This window comes from Stigmatopora nigra, chromosome 1 (genome assembly GCF_051989575.1).
Source record: "Stigmatopora nigra isolate UIUO_SnigA chromosome 1, RoL_Snig_1.1, whole genome shotgun sequence".
Lineage (NCBI taxonomy): Eukaryota > Metazoa > Chordata > Actinopteri > Syngnathiformes > Syngnathidae > Stigmatopora > Stigmatopora nigra.
The window spans coordinates 25,678,054-25,700,000 of record NC_135508.1 but is presented as its reverse complement, the minus strand read 5'-3'; the positions used below and the strand labels follow the sequence as shown (position 1 = coordinate 25,700,000).

The following is a 21,947-nucleotide window of genomic DNA, read 5'->3' as shown; positions in this document are numbered from 1 at the left end:
TTGAAGGTGCTACGAGAAAATGCACGGACCGCCACTGCTGTGAACATTCAAAGATGACGAACTCGAACTTTGTTTTTTTTTATCTTTGCAAAGGGAGAAGGCCGCCGTCCCGTGGATAGTGCTGAGACTTCTAACCTTTCTCCATTTTGCAGGGTTTTTATTGAGCAAACCAACACCACACCTTCAGTTACATTTGACTAGTTATTGTTTACCTTCAGTTACATTTGACTAGTTATTGTTTGATAAACACTTTTTTCAGTTACAAATTGTGAGGCAGTTGAACAGTCCCTGCCAGATTAGTAGATATTTCAGAAATTCAGCTACGCTCAAGTCATAATCTCTCTCATGCATCTGTCTGGTTACGCCCATTTCTTCCATGGCTTCTTCATTCTTCAATCGTGCATTGGGTCTGTCAATAGCTGGCTTGAATATGAAGACTATGTAAGCAGTTATACATTCAAGGTGTATTATATTATAACAATTATTCTATCATCGTCCACGTACTCTTCATTCTGTATGGGACACAGACAGATTTTTCATTATTAACCACTAAATCAAATGACACGCTTTTTTGTTTGCTTTTCATAATGTTAAAAAGAAAATTTTGATGATAAATATTTAGATATTAATGCTCTGACATTTACAAAATCTCTCTCTCCCTTATGATTATAATTTTGAGAGCGAGAGATTACCTAGTTCAGGCATGTCCAAAGTCCGGCCCGCGGGCCAAATAAGGCCCGTGCACAAATTTTTACCGGCCCACGGCCTCTATCATGAAATCAATAATACACGGCCCGCCAGCACTGTTGACCACAGTATAAAATAAATGTGTACAAAAAGCTATTTTTCACTTCACCAGAAGATGGCAGTAGCCCTGTGGCCGCACTCTGGCCGCCGTGACCCTTGCGTCATTGTTTCAGCCCAGCCCATTTCTAACATGTAAACAAAAAAAGGAAAGTTGACCGGGAGGGCCGCCGCATCCAGGAGAAGTGGAAATTTGAGTATTTTTTCACTGAAATACGAAACAACTGTGTCTGCCTAATTTGCCAAGAGACTGTGGCTGTTTTCAAGGAATTCAAAATTAAGAGGCACTACCAGACGAAACATGCTAGCTACGACAAGCTAACTGGGAACGAACGCGGTGAAAAAGTGAAGCAACTGGAAGCTGTTTTAACGGCACAGCAAAGCTTTTTCACAAGAGCCCGTGAGTCAAATGAAAATGCCACAAAGGCAAGCTACGAAGTGGCAACGCTAATTGCAAAGCACTGCAAACCTTTCAGTGACGGTGAATTTATTAAAGACTGTGTAATGAAAATGGTTGAGAAAATTTGTCCCGCGAAGAAGCAAGAGTTTGCCAATATTTGCCTGGCTCGTAATACTGTGGCACGGAGAATTGAAGACGTTTCATTAGATATTAAGAGACAGTTAGAGGCAAAAGGAACTGAGTTTGACTTTTTCTCGTTAGCGTGCGATGAAGACCTGGACTACATACTGCAGTCAAGATCCCAGTATCACCCTTCACATTAGTGCAGGCAAGATATTTGTTAAGTCCTCTGAGTTGAATAAATTCTTAAATCTCAGTTCATTATTTTTTTTGTGATGGTCAAAATCACAGTTTGAATATGCAGTGATCATTGTTTTGTTTTCAGCACTGTTCCTACAGTGAGCATATAATAGTGAATAATATGTGATGTTTCACATGATAGTTTTCTTAATTTTTTGTGGTTTGTGATTTCGGTAAAAACCTAAATGTAAAAAAAATGTAAAAGTAAAAGTATGCCATTTGTAATTAAAAAAAATCCCAAAAAGTTAATTTGCATTTAATGTTAATGGTTCAAAGAATGTCAGGCAAAAAGTCGGCCCGCACACATTTTCACCTTACCAAATCTGGCCCTCTTTGCAAAAAGTTTGGACACCCCTGACCTAGTTGATTGCTTTCAACAGTAAACTCTATGTCTCTCTCCATCTCTCTCTCCATCTCTCTCTCTCTCCACCTCTCTCTCTCTCTCTCCATCTCTCTCTCTCTCTCCATCTCTCTCTCTCTCTCCATCTCTCTCTCTCTCTCCACCTCTCTCCATCTCTCTCTCTCTCTCTTTCTCCATCTCTCTCTCTAATCTCCACCTCTCTCTCTCTCTCTCCATTTCTCTCTCTCTCTCTCTCTCCATCTCTCTCTCTCTCTCTCTCCATCTCTCTCTCTCTCCATCTCTCTCTCTCCATTTCTCTCTCCATCTCTCTCTCTCTCTCCATCTCTCTCTCTCTCCATCTCTCTCTCTCCATTTCTCTCTCCATTCCTCTCTCTCCATCCCTCTCTCTCAATCCCTCTCTCTCCATCTCTCTCACTCCATCCTTCTCTCTCCATCCCTCTATCCCCATCCCTCTTTGTCTATCCCTCTCTCTCCATCTCTCTCAATTGTTGGCTTTTTAGGGACAGGGATAATAGTGGCAGATTTCAGGCAAGATGGGATGATGGATTGTTACAGTGAACAATTGAAAATCTTTGTAATCACCCCAGTGAGCTGCTCAGCACAGGCTACAAGCACCTTCCCAGGTACTCCGTCAGGGCCAGCAGCCTTCCTGGTGTTCACAGTCTGCAGTACCTGTCTGACTTCATGTTCCTGAAGCTAGAACAGGGGGGCAAACTTTTTGACTTGCGGGCCAGAATGGATACTATAATTTGACAGTGGGGCCGGGCCAGGAGCATTTGGACACGCAATGTATTTAACCAAACCTGGGGATTTCAATTGTAAGAAAAAAGACACAATTTGAGGTGAAAACTTATTTTCAAATTTACTTTCAACATTAAGAACATATTTTTTTTCAACAAAAGAAAGCAGTCTTTGAATTGAGAGTGATAAGCGGCATGTTAATTAAGCAACTGTACTGCTGCTGTGCGTACATGTGCAAGTTGCTATTTTTAACACAGTAGAGAAACTCACATTTCAGTGGGAATTGTGTTGCTGTTCTCCTTTTTTGCCAGTGCAAGTTACACTCCAACAAAGGTCTAGACTAGTGTGCCATCTATCGGGGAAACGAGACACATTATTGTCATTGTAATTGATAATGTGTCGTATTCCCTGCCACATCCTCTTTGGGTTATTTTTTTGTGAAGACCAGGTCTGGTCTGGCAGCGCTGTATTGTTACTTGTCCCCTGACCTGAAGGCAGTGTTACGGCATTTGATGAGTGCCTGTGTCTCACTGGTCATCCAGGGTTTAGGTTAGGAAAAACCTGGATACGTTTATTATCGGTGACAGTGTCTGTACAGTTTTTGTTGTAGGAAAGTACAGTGTCCGTGTAGTCCTGAAGGTTGTGGTGTTCAAAAAGTTTGCAGATGGTGCGAAAAAACTGTCCTGCGGCTGAGAAAGGGCGTATTTAGGCCATGTTTTTAAAACCCCTGCAGGCCAATGGAAAACATGCAAACTCCTCAAAAGTAGACAGTATGTACTTAAAAGTCTAATATTTTCTCTAAAATGGTCAATGCGCCCAGTCTCGCAAGCGGTCAAGGCCATAAAAAAAATAATTTAGTGCACAGACAAAACGCGGTCGGTGCGTTTTGTCTGTGCACTAAATTACATTTTTGTATGTGCCTGGCCGCTTGAGTGACTGGTTTTATTTCTTGCCGGCACGCTACTTATTGCGATCAACCCAGCGGACGTTCACCAGAAAAATAGCCTCCCCTTGCATTCCAAGTATTACGGTAAATCCATTCAAAACATCCCTGGGGAGTGGAAAGGCTTTTGACTTCCGTGTGCTTGCAGCGCTTTAACCCTAAAAAACACTCTGAATACTTAAATAAACAGCATATCAATGCTATACAGATTAAATGCCTGGCGTGAATGACAATGCGGGTGTGAACGCTTGGAAAATGGATTGAAGCCATGGATTGAACACAATTTAACAACTTTGCCATAGGATTGCTAACGGATGGCCAACATTGTGGTTTGGCCAGGCAGTATTGCACAAGTTACGTGATCTTTTGGAATGATTTGTCGATGCCGATATATCAGCGAAAAGAATGAAAGGCTTGGTAGTGATGCATGTTGTCAGAATGGATTGTGAATGACTGGGCTCAAGTGTCGGCCAGCACTGTTCGAGCTTTCGCCAAAGCTGGAATCAAGTTCACAATTCTGACTGACAGTGGAGCCTAGCATGTTAAACGCTGAACTCTTTATATCAGAGTGTGTCCTTTACCTCCATAAAGCATTATCACACTTAGTTTTATTCCATGGCTATGACCATGGTATTATCAATCTCCAAGACCTATTGTTGCAAAGTGCACGCATTATTGAAAATTTCTTGCAATTTCTCAAAGTACTAAAAACAATTAATTCCGTCATTGTTTTGGGGGAAATTAAACTTCTTTTTGGCCAGTCATCAATTAACCATCCAGTGAGTTGTATTTTCAGACAAGAGCAACAGTGTTAGCACTCTGCCCAAAACTCAACTTCCACTTTGCTCTTCCGCGGCATCAGGCTATCTTCGCCGCCCAAAGGGCTCTATTTACAGACAAGGGAGATGGCATCTGTCGTAACGTCGCCCGGAGCAAGCACTTTTAAACATTTCTGGGAAATTCCACATTCTGCTCCGTGACCACGAGGCTACCAGAGTCTGCTAAGTGAGCTCTATTTTCAGTTTAAGATGACGGCATCCACCGTGAGGTAGCACAGGGCTTGCATCTCTAAAAAGAAAATAATATTAAATAAATAAAAATTTAAAATCCACCTTCACAGAGGTTCCCTGCCGTCCAGTTCACGGAGAACGGCCTATTTTCAAATCAGGGCCACCCTGTCCGCCATGAGCTCGGGATTCACATTTCTATAAGAAATCCACCCTCACAGAAAGCTCTATTTTCAAATAAAATGACAACCACCACCCATTCATTACCTGCCATTTCTTTTCTCAATGCTGAGTTGAGAAACAGACCTGTCTTCTGCCATTTTCTTAACGAGTTTCAGCATGAATTTTGCCATTTTTATGATTTTTTGTTTTTATATAGTTAATATAAAAATGCAATGTACTGAAGCCGTGAAATGGTGAAAGATCACAGAACTTCATCTACGAATAGCAGGGATGCCGAACTTTGATCCTCGAGTGCCCTTATCTAGTCTGTTTTCCATGTCTCCCTCCACCAACACAAGTGAATCAAATAATCAGGATTGTTATCAAGCTTCTGGACAGCTAGGTGATGCGTTGATGATTTGATTCAGGTGTGTTGGGGAAGGGAGACATGGAAAACAAACTGTATAAGGACCCCCGATTACTGGTCTTGGACACCAGTGATCAATACGAACTGTTATTGTCCCAAGCCAGGTGTGGCGAACAAGTTAGACAACATTTTAACCTGTGAGAGTCAAAAAGCTGCACCTTATGTGAGAAGCAGCATAAAAAGATTCAATCTGCCAAAATATTTTGAAAATATTATTTATTTTTTTGTTTTGAGAAACATGAAATGAGACAAAGAACCATAGTATATAAAAAATAGGATAATAAGTTAAGAGCCTCATTTATTTTGGCTGGGAGCCACACGAGGCTCGAGAGCCACATGTTTGTCACCCCTGAACTATATTATGACATATGGCCCGGGTACCCTTTTGACAGAGAGAGCGACATAAACAATTCATATTTTGAAATGTTATTCCAGATTAAACGAGTTTACAGATCAAGATGGCGGCGCACACGGGTGCGTTGGCTCTTTGCTCTCCAGTTTGGCATTTTGCTTTCTCAATCTCATAGTTTTTTACTAAAATCTGTGAGGCAAAATTTTTCTACAATCGCCAGGATGACTCTCGGGATGAGATGCGATATATTCATCACAGCAGACTACCAACAAACCAACAATATCCGGAAGGACATCACGAGACAACAGGGATCTCTGTGGATAGTCAGCCCACTCAGAATGTGACGATGGCTGCGAAGGGAAAGAAAGCAAAAGCGCAGTATGACGGGCAGGGCTAGCTGCTAAGCTAAGGAAACAACCACAAAGAGCACCGCTTTCGAGTATCTTCTTGACCAATGTCAGGTTCATTAATAATTACCTTCGTCCGTAATTATCAATAACTGCAGGAAGACATCTTATTCAATTATTGACATTTAATTAAATAGAAATGGATACTACAGATAAAAAGCTTCCGGAAGGGAGAGTTACAGCAAGCGTCACCGTACGACTTCCGAACGTCTCCTCGAATAGACATTTTCGTCCTATTCTTATGGTCACAAGTTACAGAGTTGTTGATCATTCCATCACGTATGAGTAAAAACAACATCTGGGACTACAATAACAATCAAAGTATTTTACTAATAACAAAAACAGGGACTAGACCTAACAACATTTAGATTAGAGTAATTATACAACCTCCTTGACCTAAGAATCATATAATATAATCATAATCATATAATCGTTACATACAGAAAAACCCGAAGTGTACGGTTACATAACGATAACAATATTCTTGTTATTGTCCGAATAGCCCTGTCCTCGTCACCAAGGGCCCACCAAATCTCAAGGACCCAGATTGGGTGGATTGTTTGTATAACCATCCTGGAACAGGCTGTCTAGGTTAAAGATGACTTGGTGTGACCTCAAGACTTTTGAAAAACAGAAAGAGAATGATTTAACAAAGTAATGAATTAATACAAAGAAAAGAAAGAGATTGATTTAATAAAGAAATGAATTAATATAACTATTATAATAATAAAACAGAATAAACCCAACATTCCCCCGTTTTTATAATATGTATGTTATTAGTCATTTCTTAGTAATCACTAAATGGAAATGTCGGTGACTGCGATTTTATCCGCCTACTACCCAACAACCAACAACAAATCCATCACCCACAAAATGGACGATTTGTAACTTCAGCTTGCTACCAACAGCTTTGTCAGGAACTGCAACATTATTTTCATCACGAAAATGTGGCTACACACGCAATCGCCCGACGCCGTGGTACAGTTAGCTAGTCGTACGTTATACCAACATGACTGTTCGAAAGAATCAGGGAAAAGCAAGGGGGTGGGGGGACTTTGCGTGTACACACACAACGACTGGTGCGGCAACAGTAGGATCATTAACACTCACTTCTCCCCTGATTTAGAACTCTTGGCAGTACGTTGCAGGCCCTTCTATCTACCTAGAGAGCTCACGATTGTCATTGTAATGGGTGTTTAGATCCCACTGGATGCTAACGTTAGCACGGCACCTAGCCTCCTGCTAGCGACTGGAAACAAACAGCAGCTTGACCATCACGATGGATTCTTTATTGTCGCTGGTGACTTCAACAAAGCACGTTTAAAGACTTCTGCCTAAATCTATCCAGTACGTGAAGTGTCACACCAAAGGAGATAAAGCTCTAGTCTAGACCATGTCTATTCTAACATCAAACATGCTTATAGAACCACACCCCTCCCTCACCTTGTTGCATCCGACCATTTCTGCCTGTCCCTCACCCCCTCATACACCCAACTCCGGAGGCTAACAAGGCCACAAATAAAGATAATAAAAACATGGCCCAAGGATGCCCTTTCTCAGCTGCAGGACTGTTTTTCCCGCACCATTTGGGAAATTTTGAACACCACAACCTGTAGGACTACACAAACACTATACTTTCCTACCTCAAAAACTGCATGGACAACTTCATTGTTAATAATACAGATACAGATACAGGTTTTTCCTAACCAAAAACCCTGGAGGACTAATGAGACACGGACACTCATCAAATGCCGTAAACCTGCCTTCCGGTCAGAGGACAAGGTACAATACAGCGCTTCCAGAGTAGAGCGGAAGAGAGGCATTGCAAAGGCCAAGGCAAAATTGAGGAGCACTTCACAGGAAATAACCAAAAGAAGATGTGGCAGGTAATACGACACATTACCAATTGCAATGACAATAATCTGTCTGTAATTCACTAACCGAGAAACTGAACCGTTACTTTGGCTGTTTTGAGACTGACAAATCAGACCCAGTCTCAACACATCCACCACCCTGCAGCAATACACTGAAGGTTCAGGAATATGAAGTGAGACAGGTACTGCAGACTGTGAACACCAGGGAGGCTGCTAGTGTGACAGGGTGAAGTAGTTGATGTTATACATGAGTGCAGGTGTTAAGTTGAAAGGGGACTCATGCCGCTAGCATGCGTTAAACACGGGGCGATGACGTAATGATTAACCAATGGTCATAGACCTTGGTAGAGTATAATAACGGGCTATTCAGACATTTCTCTAAGTTGGTTGAAATACAAATACCACGAAGGACCTGTCTGATTATTTCACCCGTCTTTTAAAGGTGAAATACTACCATACCGCCACCCCGTGGAAGAAAATCACGGGTACAACATTTTTGGAGGCACCGCTGGGATTGCTGCTTTGATGACCAGTATTCACAACCTGAGTACTGAATGCTGAGCCCGCAAAACCTAAACCACAACCAGGATCAAGACAGTGAGAAGAGGTGTTGCTGTTAAAAGGAACGTGAAGTTGGCAGAGTACTCGTCATCTGAGGCCAGTAGAGATCATCAGAGAGACGGTAAAAACGTGCCAGTTCAGTGTTCACTTTTGCATCATAAACCAAACTCCTACCGTGTTGAGAAAATGGAAATGGAACGGGAGCAAGTACGCATAGAGGTAGAAGAAATGTTGTACAAGCTAACAGTTAATGACCTGTTAGAAATATGTGATTTCCTTAACATAGGGAAAACGAAACGCATATCAGTATGCAAATTGTTGTGTCACATCGATAACCACCTGGAAAGGAACGAACTCAAAGACGAGGACAAAGGTATGTCTGAGTTGTTAAAATTAAAAGAGGGGATAAGGATGTTGTATGAAGACAGAAGCCTGGGGTGGCAGAGACTTTTTGGGGCAAAGCAGGCAATAAATAGTGAACACTTGGCCTCTCTTGAGCGTGAAAAAATTCTCAAGAGGGACCTTGAAGCCATGAAACAAGAACAAGCTAGGCATAATGGAGAGAGCGATAAGCAAAGAAGAGATTTGTTGGAGCAGCTCTCTGCGAGAAATGAAGCTATAGAAAATCTGCAGTACGAAAATGTAGAGTTGAAGAACCAGCTTGACAAAACAGTTGGCTGTTTAGCAAAGGCAGCAGCAGATGTGGAAGCAAAAGAATTGAAGCTTTCATCTTATGAAGAGGAAATAGCCCGACAGAAAAAACTCTTGGCGTTAGAAAACTTGCATACTGATGAAATCGTTCAATCTAAAGATCACATCATCAAAAAACTGGAAGAGGACATATTGCAACAGAGAGAAGCCTTTCAGAAAAAGATTGACCATCTTGAACTTCAGTTTGAACAAGCTGAGCAGCAGAAAACTGATGAGATTAGCGTACTGCAAGAAGAGAAAATGGCTCTGGAGAAACAGGTGGACATGTTTGTTGTGGAGAAGGAGAAACTTTTTCAGACCAAGCAAGCAACAGAAAGAGAGATTATGGCATCTCTCCAGAGGGAGGAAGTACTGAAAGAGGAGCTTGAATTATTGAAGCTGCAAAAAGTTACATTCTTGAGAGAAAGGGAACAAGAACAGGCGAATGAGAGGTTAAAGATGAAATCAACAAGAGCTTTGACGCAATATGGTAGAGATACTGACAAGTCTCCCCTTGAATGTCAAAAATCTAGTGAATTAATTCCTACTCAACAGACAAAGACGAGTAGATTCCCAAAGGTCAAACCAAAACCAGGAGAACGCGTCCTGATAAAAAACCTGACACCAAGAGGAGGACCTGGGAAGCTCCGTGACTTCTGGGAAGATACAGTTCACACAGTGGTGAAGCAAATGGGATCTGGCCTACTAATTTATGAAGTTAGGCCAGGAAGAGGTAAAGATCGTTCCAGAATTCTGTACAGAAATCTACTAATGTCTTGTGAATATTTGCCCGTTGAGATAACACCAGAAGAAGGGAAAATCGGCACGAGGACGCCGAGAAAGAAAAAGCAGCCGGCATCTCATCAGGAGTCAGAAAAAGAAGGCGATGACGAGGATGACTTCCACTGTGAGCTGCGCCAGCTAAATGAGAGAGGTGCCCAGGAGATGGAGCCGGAGCGCGGGCCACTGCCTGTGGACCGGACACACGGGGTGGGGGGCCCTGCTTCCGGACCAGTACAAGTGGAAGAGGACCATCAGCTGGAGGACCTGCCTGGTGAGGGAGCAAACCCTCCTCTTGAAGGTCCTAGTGCTGAACAGTTATCAGAGACTTTCCCGCCAACCGCCGTGACGGAACCTGAGGCGCTGACTGATGAACGGCCGAGAAGGGAGAGACACCCACCACGACGTACGACCTATGACCATCTTGGAATCCCCTCCTGTTATAGTACACAGTCACCGCAGGAGCGGCTAACTGTTTAGCCTGCACCAGGAGTGGGCCCTTGGTTAGTACACCTGCATCCATATTACCTGCAGCCACCTTTTTTGTTTGGACTCCAACAAGCTTGAACCTACAAGGACGACGTGCATGATGCGGTCATGGACTGTTATGGACTGTTATGGACTGTTATGGACTGTGATTACTGTGCCATCCAGTAAAACGTGGACCGTACGAGTTGTGGATTATATTTGAACTGTGGCCGTGCCGCCTGGACTTTAATGAGCATCGGCTCACCAATGTGGGAATGTTTGGGAGCATATTAATGTCGGGACGACATTTGTTTTTGTGGGGGAGAGTGTGACAGGGTGAAGTAGTTGATGTTATACATGAGTGCAGGTGTTAAGTTGAAAGGGGACTCATGCCGCTAGCATGCGTTAAACACGGGGCGATGACGTAATGATTAACCAATGGTCATAGACCTTGGTAGAGTATAATAACGGGCTATTCAGACATTTCTCTAAGTTGGTTGAAATACAAATACCACGAAGGACCTGTCTGATTATTTCACCCGTCTTTTAAAGGTATGTTGCTTTGTTTTGAATAACGACTGAGTGTGAGATGTGCAAGAGGCAATAGTAGCATGTCAGAAAGAACGTAATGCTTAGCGATGCTTGTTTACTTCTTTATGTGTGCGCGTAAATGTGCGAGTCTCGGGTATTGTTTACAGCAAGCTACCTTCGGCCGCTGGTTATTTACTTTTTCATGTGTGCGAGTAAATGTGCGAGTCTCGGGTATTGTTTAAAGCGAGCTACCTTCGACCGTGGGTTGTTTACTTTTTTTTATGTGTGTGCGCGAATGTGCGCGTCTCGGGTGCATTGTCTACAGCAGGCTACTTTCGGCCGCCGTTATAACAGTAGCATAATAGTATGCAGTAAATGACGGCCGGAACAAAAGGTAACAAGTACAATACTCATAAGTTATAATCGTTTATGCAGCAAGTACATTGCTTTGGATTATAACGGGTTGTTAATATGTTACTATGTATATATTTGAGTGTTATTGTATATTATGTTTTGTGTGAATTGCTTAAATAACGAAGTTGGCTTTGAAAATACAACAAAGAGCCTGTCTGATTATTTCACCCGTCTTTTAAAGGCGAAATACCACCACCCCGTGGAAAATCACGGGTACAACACTAGCCTTGACGAAATACCTGGGAAGGTGCTCAAACCCTGTGCTAACCAGCTGACTGATGTTTTCACCAAGATTTTCAATTTTTCCCTGCAACAATCCATCATCCCATCCGCCCTGAAATCTGCCACCATTCGCCCTTTTTCGCCAGTGCAAGTATCACTCCAACAAAGGTACTAGACTAGTGTGCCATCTATCATGGAACGAGGGTATTGCAGGGGAAAGGGAAATGAATGAGGTAATTGATTTTTACTATAATTTGGACAACACCGACGGTGGGGCGGATTAAAAATCCTAACGGGCCGTATATGGCCCGCAGGTCGAGTTTGAGAAACATGTACACACAGGATCGGGGGGCGGCGCGAGCGCGCGAATCCTGCGGCAGCGAAACGTCTGTTCGCCCAAACGTCCGTTCGGCGAACTGTTTGGTCGCCCAAACGTCCGTTCGGCGAGCTGTTTGGTCGCCCAAACGTCCGTTCAGCGAACTGTCCGTCGCACGAACTGTCTGGTCGCCCAAATGTTCCTTCGGCAAACTGTCCGTCGCGCGAACGTCCGTCGACCAAACATCTTTCGGCCAAACATCTTTCGGCCAATCATCTTTCGGCCAATCATCCGGTCACAGTGATCATGAAGTGCTTTGAAAAGTTGGTCGCCCGCCATATGAGGGATACAATACCTCCGTCAGTTGACCCTCACCAATTTGCTTATAGAGCAAATAGGTCCACTGAGGTCGCCATAGCCATAGCTCTACACACAGCATTGAGCCACCTGGAGCCCCATGAGAACCACGTGAGGATGCTTTTTGTTGAATATAGGTCAGCCTTCAACACTATAATACCAGACTTTCTAGCTGACAAACTCTCCCACCTTGGACTATCCTCTTTAATCTGCTGCTGGATAAATAATTTCTTAACCAACCGTCCACAAACTGTTAGAATTGGTCCCCACCTCTCTTCCTCCATTACACTGAGCACTGGCTCCCCTCAAGGCTGTGGACTGAGTCCTCTTCTGAACTCCCTGTACACATACGACTGTACACCGACCCACCAGTCTAACTGCATCATCAAATTTGCTGATGACAACACTGTGGACGGACTCATCTCAGGAGGAGATGAGTCTGCCTGCAGAGATGAGGTCAACAAACTGTCTTTGTGGTGTTTGGTGAAGAATCTCACACTGAACACCATGAAGACTAAAGAAATGATTCCTGGTCTTTCGCAAACGCAGCACAGATCCGGCCCCACTCCCCATAAATGGACAGTAGACAGGGTCCAGTCCTACAAATTCTTGGGGATCCACATCAGGGAAAAGCTCTCCTGGTCTACCAACACCACGACAGTGGTGAAGAAGGCCCAGAAAGACCTCAACTTCCTGAGGGTACTCAGGAGGAACGATTTGGACACTAAGCTTCTGGTAACGTTCTATAGAGCCACTGTGTAGAGCAGACATGTCCAAAGTCCGGCCGCGGGCCAATTAAGGCCCGTGGACAAATTTTTAATCAATAATACACGGCCCGCCAGCACTGTTGACCACAGTATAAAATACGTGTACAAAAAGCTATTTTTCACTTCACCAGAAGATGGCAGTAGCCCTGTGGCCGCACTCTGGCCGCCGTGCCCCTTGGCCTTGCGTCATCGTTTCAGCCCAGCCCATTTCTAACATGGTGACTGTAAACAAAAAAAGGAAAGTTGACCGCGAGGGCCGCCGCTTCCAGGACAAGTGGAAATTTGAGTATTTTTTCACTGAAATACGAAACAACTGTGTCTGCCTAATTTGCCAAGAGACTGTGGCTGTTTTCAAGGAATTCAACATTAAGAGGCACTACCAGACGAAACATGGTGGCTACGACAAGCTAACTGGGAAGAAACGCGGTGAAAAAGTGAAGCAACTGGAAGCTGTTTTAACGGCACAGCAAAGCTTTTTCACAAGAGCCCGTGAGTCAAATGAAAATGCCACAAAGGCAAGCTACGAAGTGGCAACGCTAATTGCAAAGCACTGCAAACCTTTCAGTGACGGTGAATTTATTATAGACTGTGTAATGAAAATGGTTGAGAAAATTTGTCCCGCAAAGAAGCAAGAGTTTGCCAATATTTGCCTGGCTCGTAATACTGTGGCACGGAGAATTGAAGACGTTTCATTAGATATTAAGAGACAGTTAGAGGCAAAAGGAACTGAGTTTGACTTTTTCTCGTTAGCGTGCGATGAAAGCACGGATGCGTCCGACACCACTCAGTTACTGATCTTTTTAAGAGGAGTGGACAATGACATGAACGTGAGTGAAGAGCTTCTGGACCTCCAGAGTCTGAAGGGCCAAACAAGAGGAACATATTTATTTGTTTCTGTTTGTTCCACCGTCGATGACATGGAACTACAGTGGAATAAAGTCACCGGGATTATTACGGACGGCGCACCTGCCATGGCTGGCGAGCGGAGTGGATTGTCAAGCCTTGTCTGTGACAAAGTCAGCGAAGAAGGAGGCAGCGCTATTAAACTCCACTGTATTATTCATCAAGAAGTTCTCTGTGCCAAACATATGAAGTATGATAATGTTATGAAACCGGTGATATTAATTATATTCGCTCCAAAGCGCTGTGCCACCGCCAGTTTAGACGGTTTCTTCTCGACATCCAGGCTGAATACGGAGATGTTTTGTATCACACCGACGTAAGGTGGCTCAGTTGGGGGTCCGCGCTGCAGCGCTTCTTCTCTCTCAGGGAGGAAATTGGACAATTCTTGACTAAAAAGGGACAACCCATGCCACAATTAAATGATCCTGTTCGGCTGTCTGATTTGGGATTTTTAGTTGACATAACGCGACATCTGAATGCGCTGAACACAAGCCTTCAAGGGCAAAATGCAGTGGTAAGCCAACTGTATTCACACATCAAAGCCTTTCGGACCAAGCTGCCACTTTTCCAAAGACACCTGTCACAGGCGCAGCCCAATACCGCACATTTCCCATCGCTGCAGGAAATTGTGACCAGTTTCCCACAGATCAATATCAGTGCGCAAATGACAAAGTATGCAGCAGACATCTCATCTCTGGTTGAGGAGTTTCAGCAGCGCTTTCGGGACTTTGCAGCTATTGAAAAGGAGATCACGCTTTTTCCCTCTCCTTTCTCCGTGAACCCTGATGACGCTCCAGACCACCTGCAACTGGAGCTCATTGAGCTGCAGTGTGACGCCGAACATCGCAGTCGGCACCAACAGCTCCCTCTTGTTAATTTCTACCGCCAGCTGGATGAAGGCAGGTTCCAAGCTATTCGGACATTTGCTAAAAAAAATGCTGAGCTTGTTTGGCTCCACATACATGTGCGAGAAGACATTCTCCGTTATGAACATTAACAAGAGCCGCATGAGGACGAGACTGAGTGACTCTCACCTGCGTGACGTCTTGCGCATCAAAACCACTGCTCTTGAGCCAGACCTGGACTACATACTGCAGTCAAGATCCCAGTATCACCCTTCACATTAGTGCAGGCAAGATATTTGTTAAGTCCTCTGAGTTGAATAAATTCTTAAATCTCAGTTCATTATTTTTTTTGTGATGGTCAAAATCACAGTTTGAATATGCAGTGATCATTGTTTTGTTTTCAGCACTGTTCCTACAGTGAGCATATAATAGTGAATAATATGTGATGTTTCACATGAACTTAGATATCCTTGATAGTTTTCTTATTTTTTTGTGGTTTGTGATTTCGGTAAAAACCTAAATGTAAAAAAAAAAGTAAAAGTATGCCATTTGTAATTGAAAAAAATCCCCAAAAGTCAATTTGTATTTAATGTTAATGGTTCAAAGAATGTCAGGCTAAATAGTCGCCCCGCACACATTTTCACCTTACCAAATCTGGCCCTCTTTGCAAAAAGTTTGGACACCCCTGGTGTAGAGAATCTTGGCATACTGCATTACAATGTGGTACGCTGGAAGCGCAGCAACAAAAAAAAGGCCATGCAGAGAGTGATCAACACTGCCCAGAAGATCGGGAAGACATTTCCAGCCCTCGCTACCTCAGCAGAGCCGGGAACATTGTCAGGGACCCATTCCATCCTGGTCAACACCTGTTCCAGCTGCTGCCCTCTGGCAGACACTACAGGTCTCGCAAAGCACGGAACAAACAGACTTAAGGACAGTTTTTTTCCCACAGCCATCAGGACTCTGAACTTTCGGTAGCACGACACACCCTTCTGTGCAATAAGTTCGGAGTCAGGTAACATGAAAGACGTTAGGCGGTGATCTGCCTCCTGCTGTCTGATTGAAGGTGAGGAGGCATGTGAACCAAGATGGCGGCTCGCACGGGTGCAGCTGGCTCTTGCTCTCCAGTTTGGTGTTTTGTTTCCTCAGTCTTGTTGTTGTTTGCTAACATCGGCGAGGAAAACTTTTTCTACAGTTGCCAGGATTTGGTTGTTCTCAGGAGGAGATGCGATATATCCATCACAGCAGATTACCAACAAACGTGCAATGTCCACAAAGATATCTCGAGACCACCGAGATCTCCTTGGATAGTAATAATATCTTAGATTGGGCTTTTTTTATTTAGCTTAACAGGATGTGACTCTTATATTTTTATATTACTTATTTTTGGTCTTTTACTGGGAAAGCACACTTTGTGGAGTAGCACCACTAATTTCATCATACGCAGCTTTGTATGATGACAATAGGCTTTTGATGATTCGATGATGATGATCAAGCCTATGTCTGAACAGAACAGAACCATAGTCATGATTTAATATTGAAAATACAGTGGGGCAAATACGTATTTAGTCAACCACCAATTGAGCAAGTTATCCTATTTTAAAATAATAGAGAGGCCTGTAATTGCCAACTTATTTTAGTGATTTCATACACATCTAAAGTAGAATCACTACATGCTTCTGCCAACATTATTACGCTGTTGAGGGGCCCTACGACTGAGTGGTTATCGCATCGGGCTCACAGTTCTGGGGTTCTGGGTCCAATCCCAGGTCGGCCCTCCTGTGTGGAGTTTGTAAGTGCTTCCTGGGCTTCCATGGGTTTTCTCCAGATATACTACAGTTTCCTCTCACATTCCAAAGACATGCATGGTAGGCTGATTGGACACTCTAAATTGCCCCGAGGTATGAGTGTGAGCTTGAATGGTTGTCCATCTCCTCCTGCCCTGCAATTGGCCACAAATTCAGGGTGTCCCCTGCCTGGTGCCCAAAGTCAGCTGGGATAGGGTCCAGCACTCCCCGTGACCTTTGTGGGTACAAGCGGTTCAGAAAATGAATGAAAGATTTCTTTGCTGTTGCTGACCAATGAGTATTAACGACAGCATGCATGCAGAAGAGTAATGGGGGAAAAAGCGCTAGAGACAGTGTCAATGCCACAATATTGACATGGTGCTTCTATTGGTAGGCTCATGACTGAACTCCCTCGCCAGCGGTTACCATATTTTTTTCTCACATGTTAGCAGAGAGCAATATGCACCCATCAAAAGAGCCACATGTGGCTCCTAGCCATAGGTTCCCTACCCCTGCTGTAATATTTTACCAAAAGAAAAATCCATATGGAATGAAAGTTTCACCTGTCTGAGGAGCACGCATTCTCTCCAGTGGCACAAACATTTCCTACAATGAAATTTAAATGCCTCTGACCCTTTTAAGGATAATTGGAACTGAAAATTAATACCATCTTATCTCAGGTTTCCCAAGTTCTCTTTGTGCCCAAAAAACTAGGGAGTTTGAAATCAGCAATTTAATGTAAGGAGGACAACTCTCTGTGAAATAGTTTCTTATGGTTCTTGTAGAATGCCAGATTATGAAGATGATTGAACAACTCCGCGAGATTATAGGATCTCTGACTGCAAGCCTGTGTGTGGTCAAGTGAGTGTAAAATTGAATGTCTGTTGGGTGTACTGGACAGGTGGTTAGTGTGTGGGACCCACAGTTCCAATACATAAACTCGTATCTCAAGGTATGACTGTTAAGTACACCTCTACTTATGATCAATGTTCCCTCTATTTTTTTCGGCAGAAAGACAACCTCTCTAAAGACACTGAGTACCAGTGTGAGCAACATGCTCATTATTCACTATGGGCACACACCAGTATTACAGCTGCCATGTGCAGGTGCATGTCTACTACACATAAATTATTTAGTAATAATAAAACGTAATGATTAATATCTATGAATGGGCGACCCGGCGGTTGAGTGGTTTCCATGTCGGCCTCACAGCTGTAGGGTCTTCGGTTCAAATTCAGGTCGGTCCACCTGTGTTGAATTAGCATATTCTCCCTGGGCCTGCGTGGGTTTTCTCTGGGTACTCCGTTTTCCTCCCACATCCCAAAAAGATGCATTGTAGGCTGATTGGACACTCTAAAATTGCCCCCGGGTATGGGTCTGAGTGTGCAGGGCTGTCGGTCGTCTTGTGCCCTGTGATCGGCTGGCCAACGATACAGGGTGTTGTCCCCCGCCAAAGTCAACAGGGATATGCTCCACTTTCCCCCGCGAGTGATAAAGTGGATAAAGTGGTTCAGAAAATGAATGAAAAAATATCTATGAATAAAAAAAACTTCAGAAATGCCACTAGAATATGCACAAATCCGACTTAAATTTTACCTTATTTTACACTTATTTGACTTTTCTGCTGAACATGTCACTTGAGATAGTCAAGTTTTCCATTTATATGCAATATTTTTCCATGATTTTGCTTTGATTTATTTAATAAGGGACGGCACATATTAATGAACATATTTATATTCATGTTAACGAACATATATATGTAAGATTGTAGCCGAGGGCTAATTTCCGTTTATAGTCCATTGTGTAGGTTGAAGACAAACGGTCACACATACTAGACACACGCACGTATCCACACAACCACACACACAGCAGATTGAGACAGTTATCACCCGATTTCACCGCTTTTTCTTCTATTTGCACAGTAAAGTAAAAAGGAATGTATTAAGGAATATTAAAATGTAATTTAAAAAAAGATATAAGGGCTTTAAAACACGAAAAACTTAAGAGTGGACAGTGCTACTGCCACTGGCTGCCGCGTGAACGGCACCATCATGGGGAAAGGTAAAAAGATTGATTTTATTTTGTGCGCTCCGTATGATTGCTGCTGCGTGTAGAATACAAGAGTAGTGCCCAATGGCGCACCCGCGCAGCATAGAGGTAACATTGTTTATGATATTTTCAAGTTATGAAAAAAGTTCTTGAACCAACAAATTTCGTAAGTAGAGATATGACCGTAGTGTGATCCTTCGCCACTTTGCAACTTCAGTATATTGCATATTTTATATTATAATGATATAATATATTATATTATGAAAAAAAACGTCAAAATTCACGCTGAATTCGCATCTGAAAGACGAGAGAGATAAAATGGCAGGGTCAGGGTCCCGTTTCTTCGGCACTGAATTGGGTGACAATCGGCATCAAATAAGTATTTCACCGCAGAAGAAAAATGACGCAACGAACAAGAATTTTACCACAGAAGATGAATGACGTGACGAATATTATAAAAACGGAGTTGCTGACAGTGACTTTCCGATCGCGCACAATACAACTTGAATAAAGACTTTCTCCGAGCCTTTTCCATTTGGATTTTGAATTGTTGTTTAAAATGTCTCTTAAGCGGCCAGCCTCGGGCTGAAAAGCGGAGCCACAGTGAACTGGGGGGGGACACGGGTGCGCCACTTCGGGCGGCCGGTCAGCCGGCGATTTGGTGGCGCATGCCGGTGGAAAGCGAGGTCTGCCCCGCCGTCCCGGGTGTAATAGGCAGCGGTACATCAAGGAAGAGTTCCCTAACATGACTGAAGAACCTGGATGCCACTGGCATTTTTGGAAGAGGTTGCCTTCCCGGGCATTTATATTAAAAGATGAACTGAAAGTGATTGGGTTCACACGGATCGCCTGACGTTCATCAAGTGTGGGGATGCTGTTGGCTGACTTCATGGTAAAGCGAGTCTTAATCTACAAGTACGCCCGTCCTCATGCTTTAAAACAGGGGTCTCAAACTCAATTTACCTGAGGGCCGCAAGAGGAAGAGTCTGGGTGAGACTGGGCCGCATCAGGATTTCCACAAGAAAAGCGCTGATAAAACATTCCAACATTATCAAATATCTTTATTTTTTAACAAAAAATAATGGAATTAAATAAATTAACTTAAAGATTAATAAAAAAATAAATCAATAAGTAATAAAAAAATAATTAAAAAAATAATGAGAATACAGTAGATATACAGTGGCTGGCTAAGTAGAGAAAACTAATTATTTTTATTCCGTTTCAAATTTCTGTATTAACAGCTCTTTAAATTTTAACTTTCTGGAACATTGGAACATTGAACATGAAATATTCTGGACACAGCTTCTCTTGTCTACTTCTTGCTGCTAGAGACCTGGCAGCGCTTCTTCTCACATAGCTGAGTCACATTTGGCTTGAGGGAGGAAGCAGTGGAGACCCTCAATAGAGCTTGAAGATGCTCATCAGTAAGTCTGGACCTATACTTGGACTTATTGAAGTTCAAGGTGGAGAAGAGTTTCTCACACAAGTATGTGTTCCCAAAAAGGCACATGGTCCGCTTGAACATTTGGGAAAGTTCAGGGAAACTGGGAGTTAAATCTCTCAAAAATTGCCCAAGCTTGTCTGCTATGAAGTCTTTTACTTCTGCGCTCAACTCAAAAAATCCCTTCAACACATTTCCCCTGCTGAGCCAACGTACCTCAGTGAAGTAGAGAACATCCCCATATTCAACAAAGAAATATTGCACTCCCCATTTTTCTTGAAACTGTCTGTGCTTATCACTGACCTTTCTCTTCACGGCAGGCATTGAAACGGACATCTCTGGGGCTGTAATATGTGTTTACACTAGGAATGAGTCTCGGAAGGAATTTTTAACTTTCAGTCGCGCGGTTCTGTGGCGCATGCACACTTTCGATTTGACCGTTTAACTTTCAGTCGCACGGTTCTGTGGCGCCTGCGCACTTTCGATTTGACTTTTAACTTTCAGTCGCACGGGTCTGTGACGCATGCGCACTTTCGCTCTCCGATCGTATTGGATTACGGCAGCTCTCCGAGCCGAGCGGAGTGAGCGAGGCACTGGACAGCCCGGCCAATGTCCCACCCTCCAGAGCCGTATACTTCACCGTGATTGGTTCATCCAGCTCAGAACACAGTGTCATTCATATCAATCATGCGGGCCGCACGGACATTAATCTTACATATTAAGACGCGGGCCGCAAATTATCGTCCCGCGGGCCGCATTTGCACCCGCGGGGCGCGAGTTTGAGACCCCTGCTTTAAAAGGACAAGAACAAAGCCTTGCTGCCAGTCTACTCGATGAGCAACAGGAAAACCTGGATCACAAAACCCTTCAATAGGACTGGTTCCTAAGCCGCACCTCACTTAAATGTGGCTGCTCTTGTAGTTCTGGACTGTACAGGAGGACTTGGACTAAAACTCCCTTTAAGCCGTTTTTCTTTATTTATATCAAGCGGGGAGTAACTATTTTCATTGTGAGTACCTTATTTAAAGTATTTATTTTTAAATTTACATTATATTTAGAAATTAATACATTACATTTGTTTTATATGCATCTAACTGTAATATTTAATCAATGCACTTCTTGATAATTGTACTTGTGTACTTGCATTTTTGTATAGACGCACATTTACTTTTCTCAAGTAAATTTACGTGAATAAATATAAAAGTGCATTACTACTGACATTCGCAAATTTTTTAGAGTCCCAAACATAGATTCTACAACCTCACCTTTGACACTTAGCATGGTGGAACATTCAGATCGACCCAGTGCATTCTCTGCTGTGACTGTGTACTTTCCCACATCTTTAGGGGCAACGCTGAGAATCATCAAGGAACAAACTCCACAAGTATTTGAGATGTAATAGTTGGTGTCAGTGTTCAGGTTGACGTGATTTCGGTACCATGTGATGCGAGGCTTGGGGTTTCCTGTCACGGCACAACTCATGTGGCATTCATAGCCTTTTGATGCTGCATGTAGCTTCAAAGGTACAATGAAATCAGGAGCACAACGCAGGTCTGGCTCTTCTCTGTTTGGTAGGATCAGCGAAAGCTTTTCTGCAAAGGTAAGGTTAGTGAATCATTACACGAAGTCAAGCTCTGAATTTTATCTTCTTGTATTTAATTCTTTCAGTGTGAGGATTCTAGAGACATCCAATCATGTGGCTCCTTTCTTTCTTCAACTGAGAATTTGGAATGGTTTTATCAATAATACGTATCACAGTTGAAGGAGCTGGTAGCAGTGAAAAGATGTTCATTTGGTTCCAACCCTTAAAAGGCGAAACCACTAAATAATTGACTCAATTAAATGATGTGAGTCTTTAATGGTCCATTAGAAGAAGAAAAAGCCTACAAAGAGGCAACGGAGAAAGGAATACTAATTAGGATTTAATTTTAGGCTAGTTCTAAAAAATATTTTTAAGTCACTTGCTGTAGTATTCCAC

At 43.1% G+C, this 21,947-nt stretch overlaps 1 protein-coding gene across 1 annotated transcript in view; it reads right to left on the bottom strand.

The window, feature by feature from the left end:
* Nucleotides 1–2,956: 2,956 nt before the first annotated feature.
* LOC144193911 (immunoglobulin-like and fibronectin type III domain-containing protein 1) overlaps nt 2,957–21,947 on the bottom strand; it is a 37,945-nt gene continuing 18,954 nt past the window's right edge. The window contains exons 21-22 of the mRNA XM_077712612.1: nt 21,235–21,561; nt 2,957–3,018 (exon numbers count right to left, since the gene is read on the bottom strand). Coding sequence (XP_077568738.1) covers nt 3,002–3,018; nt 21,235–21,561 — 344 coding nt within the window. The 3' untranslated portion in view covers nt 2,957–3,001. The remainder of the gene's footprint in view (nt 3,019–21,234; nt 21,562–21,947) is intronic.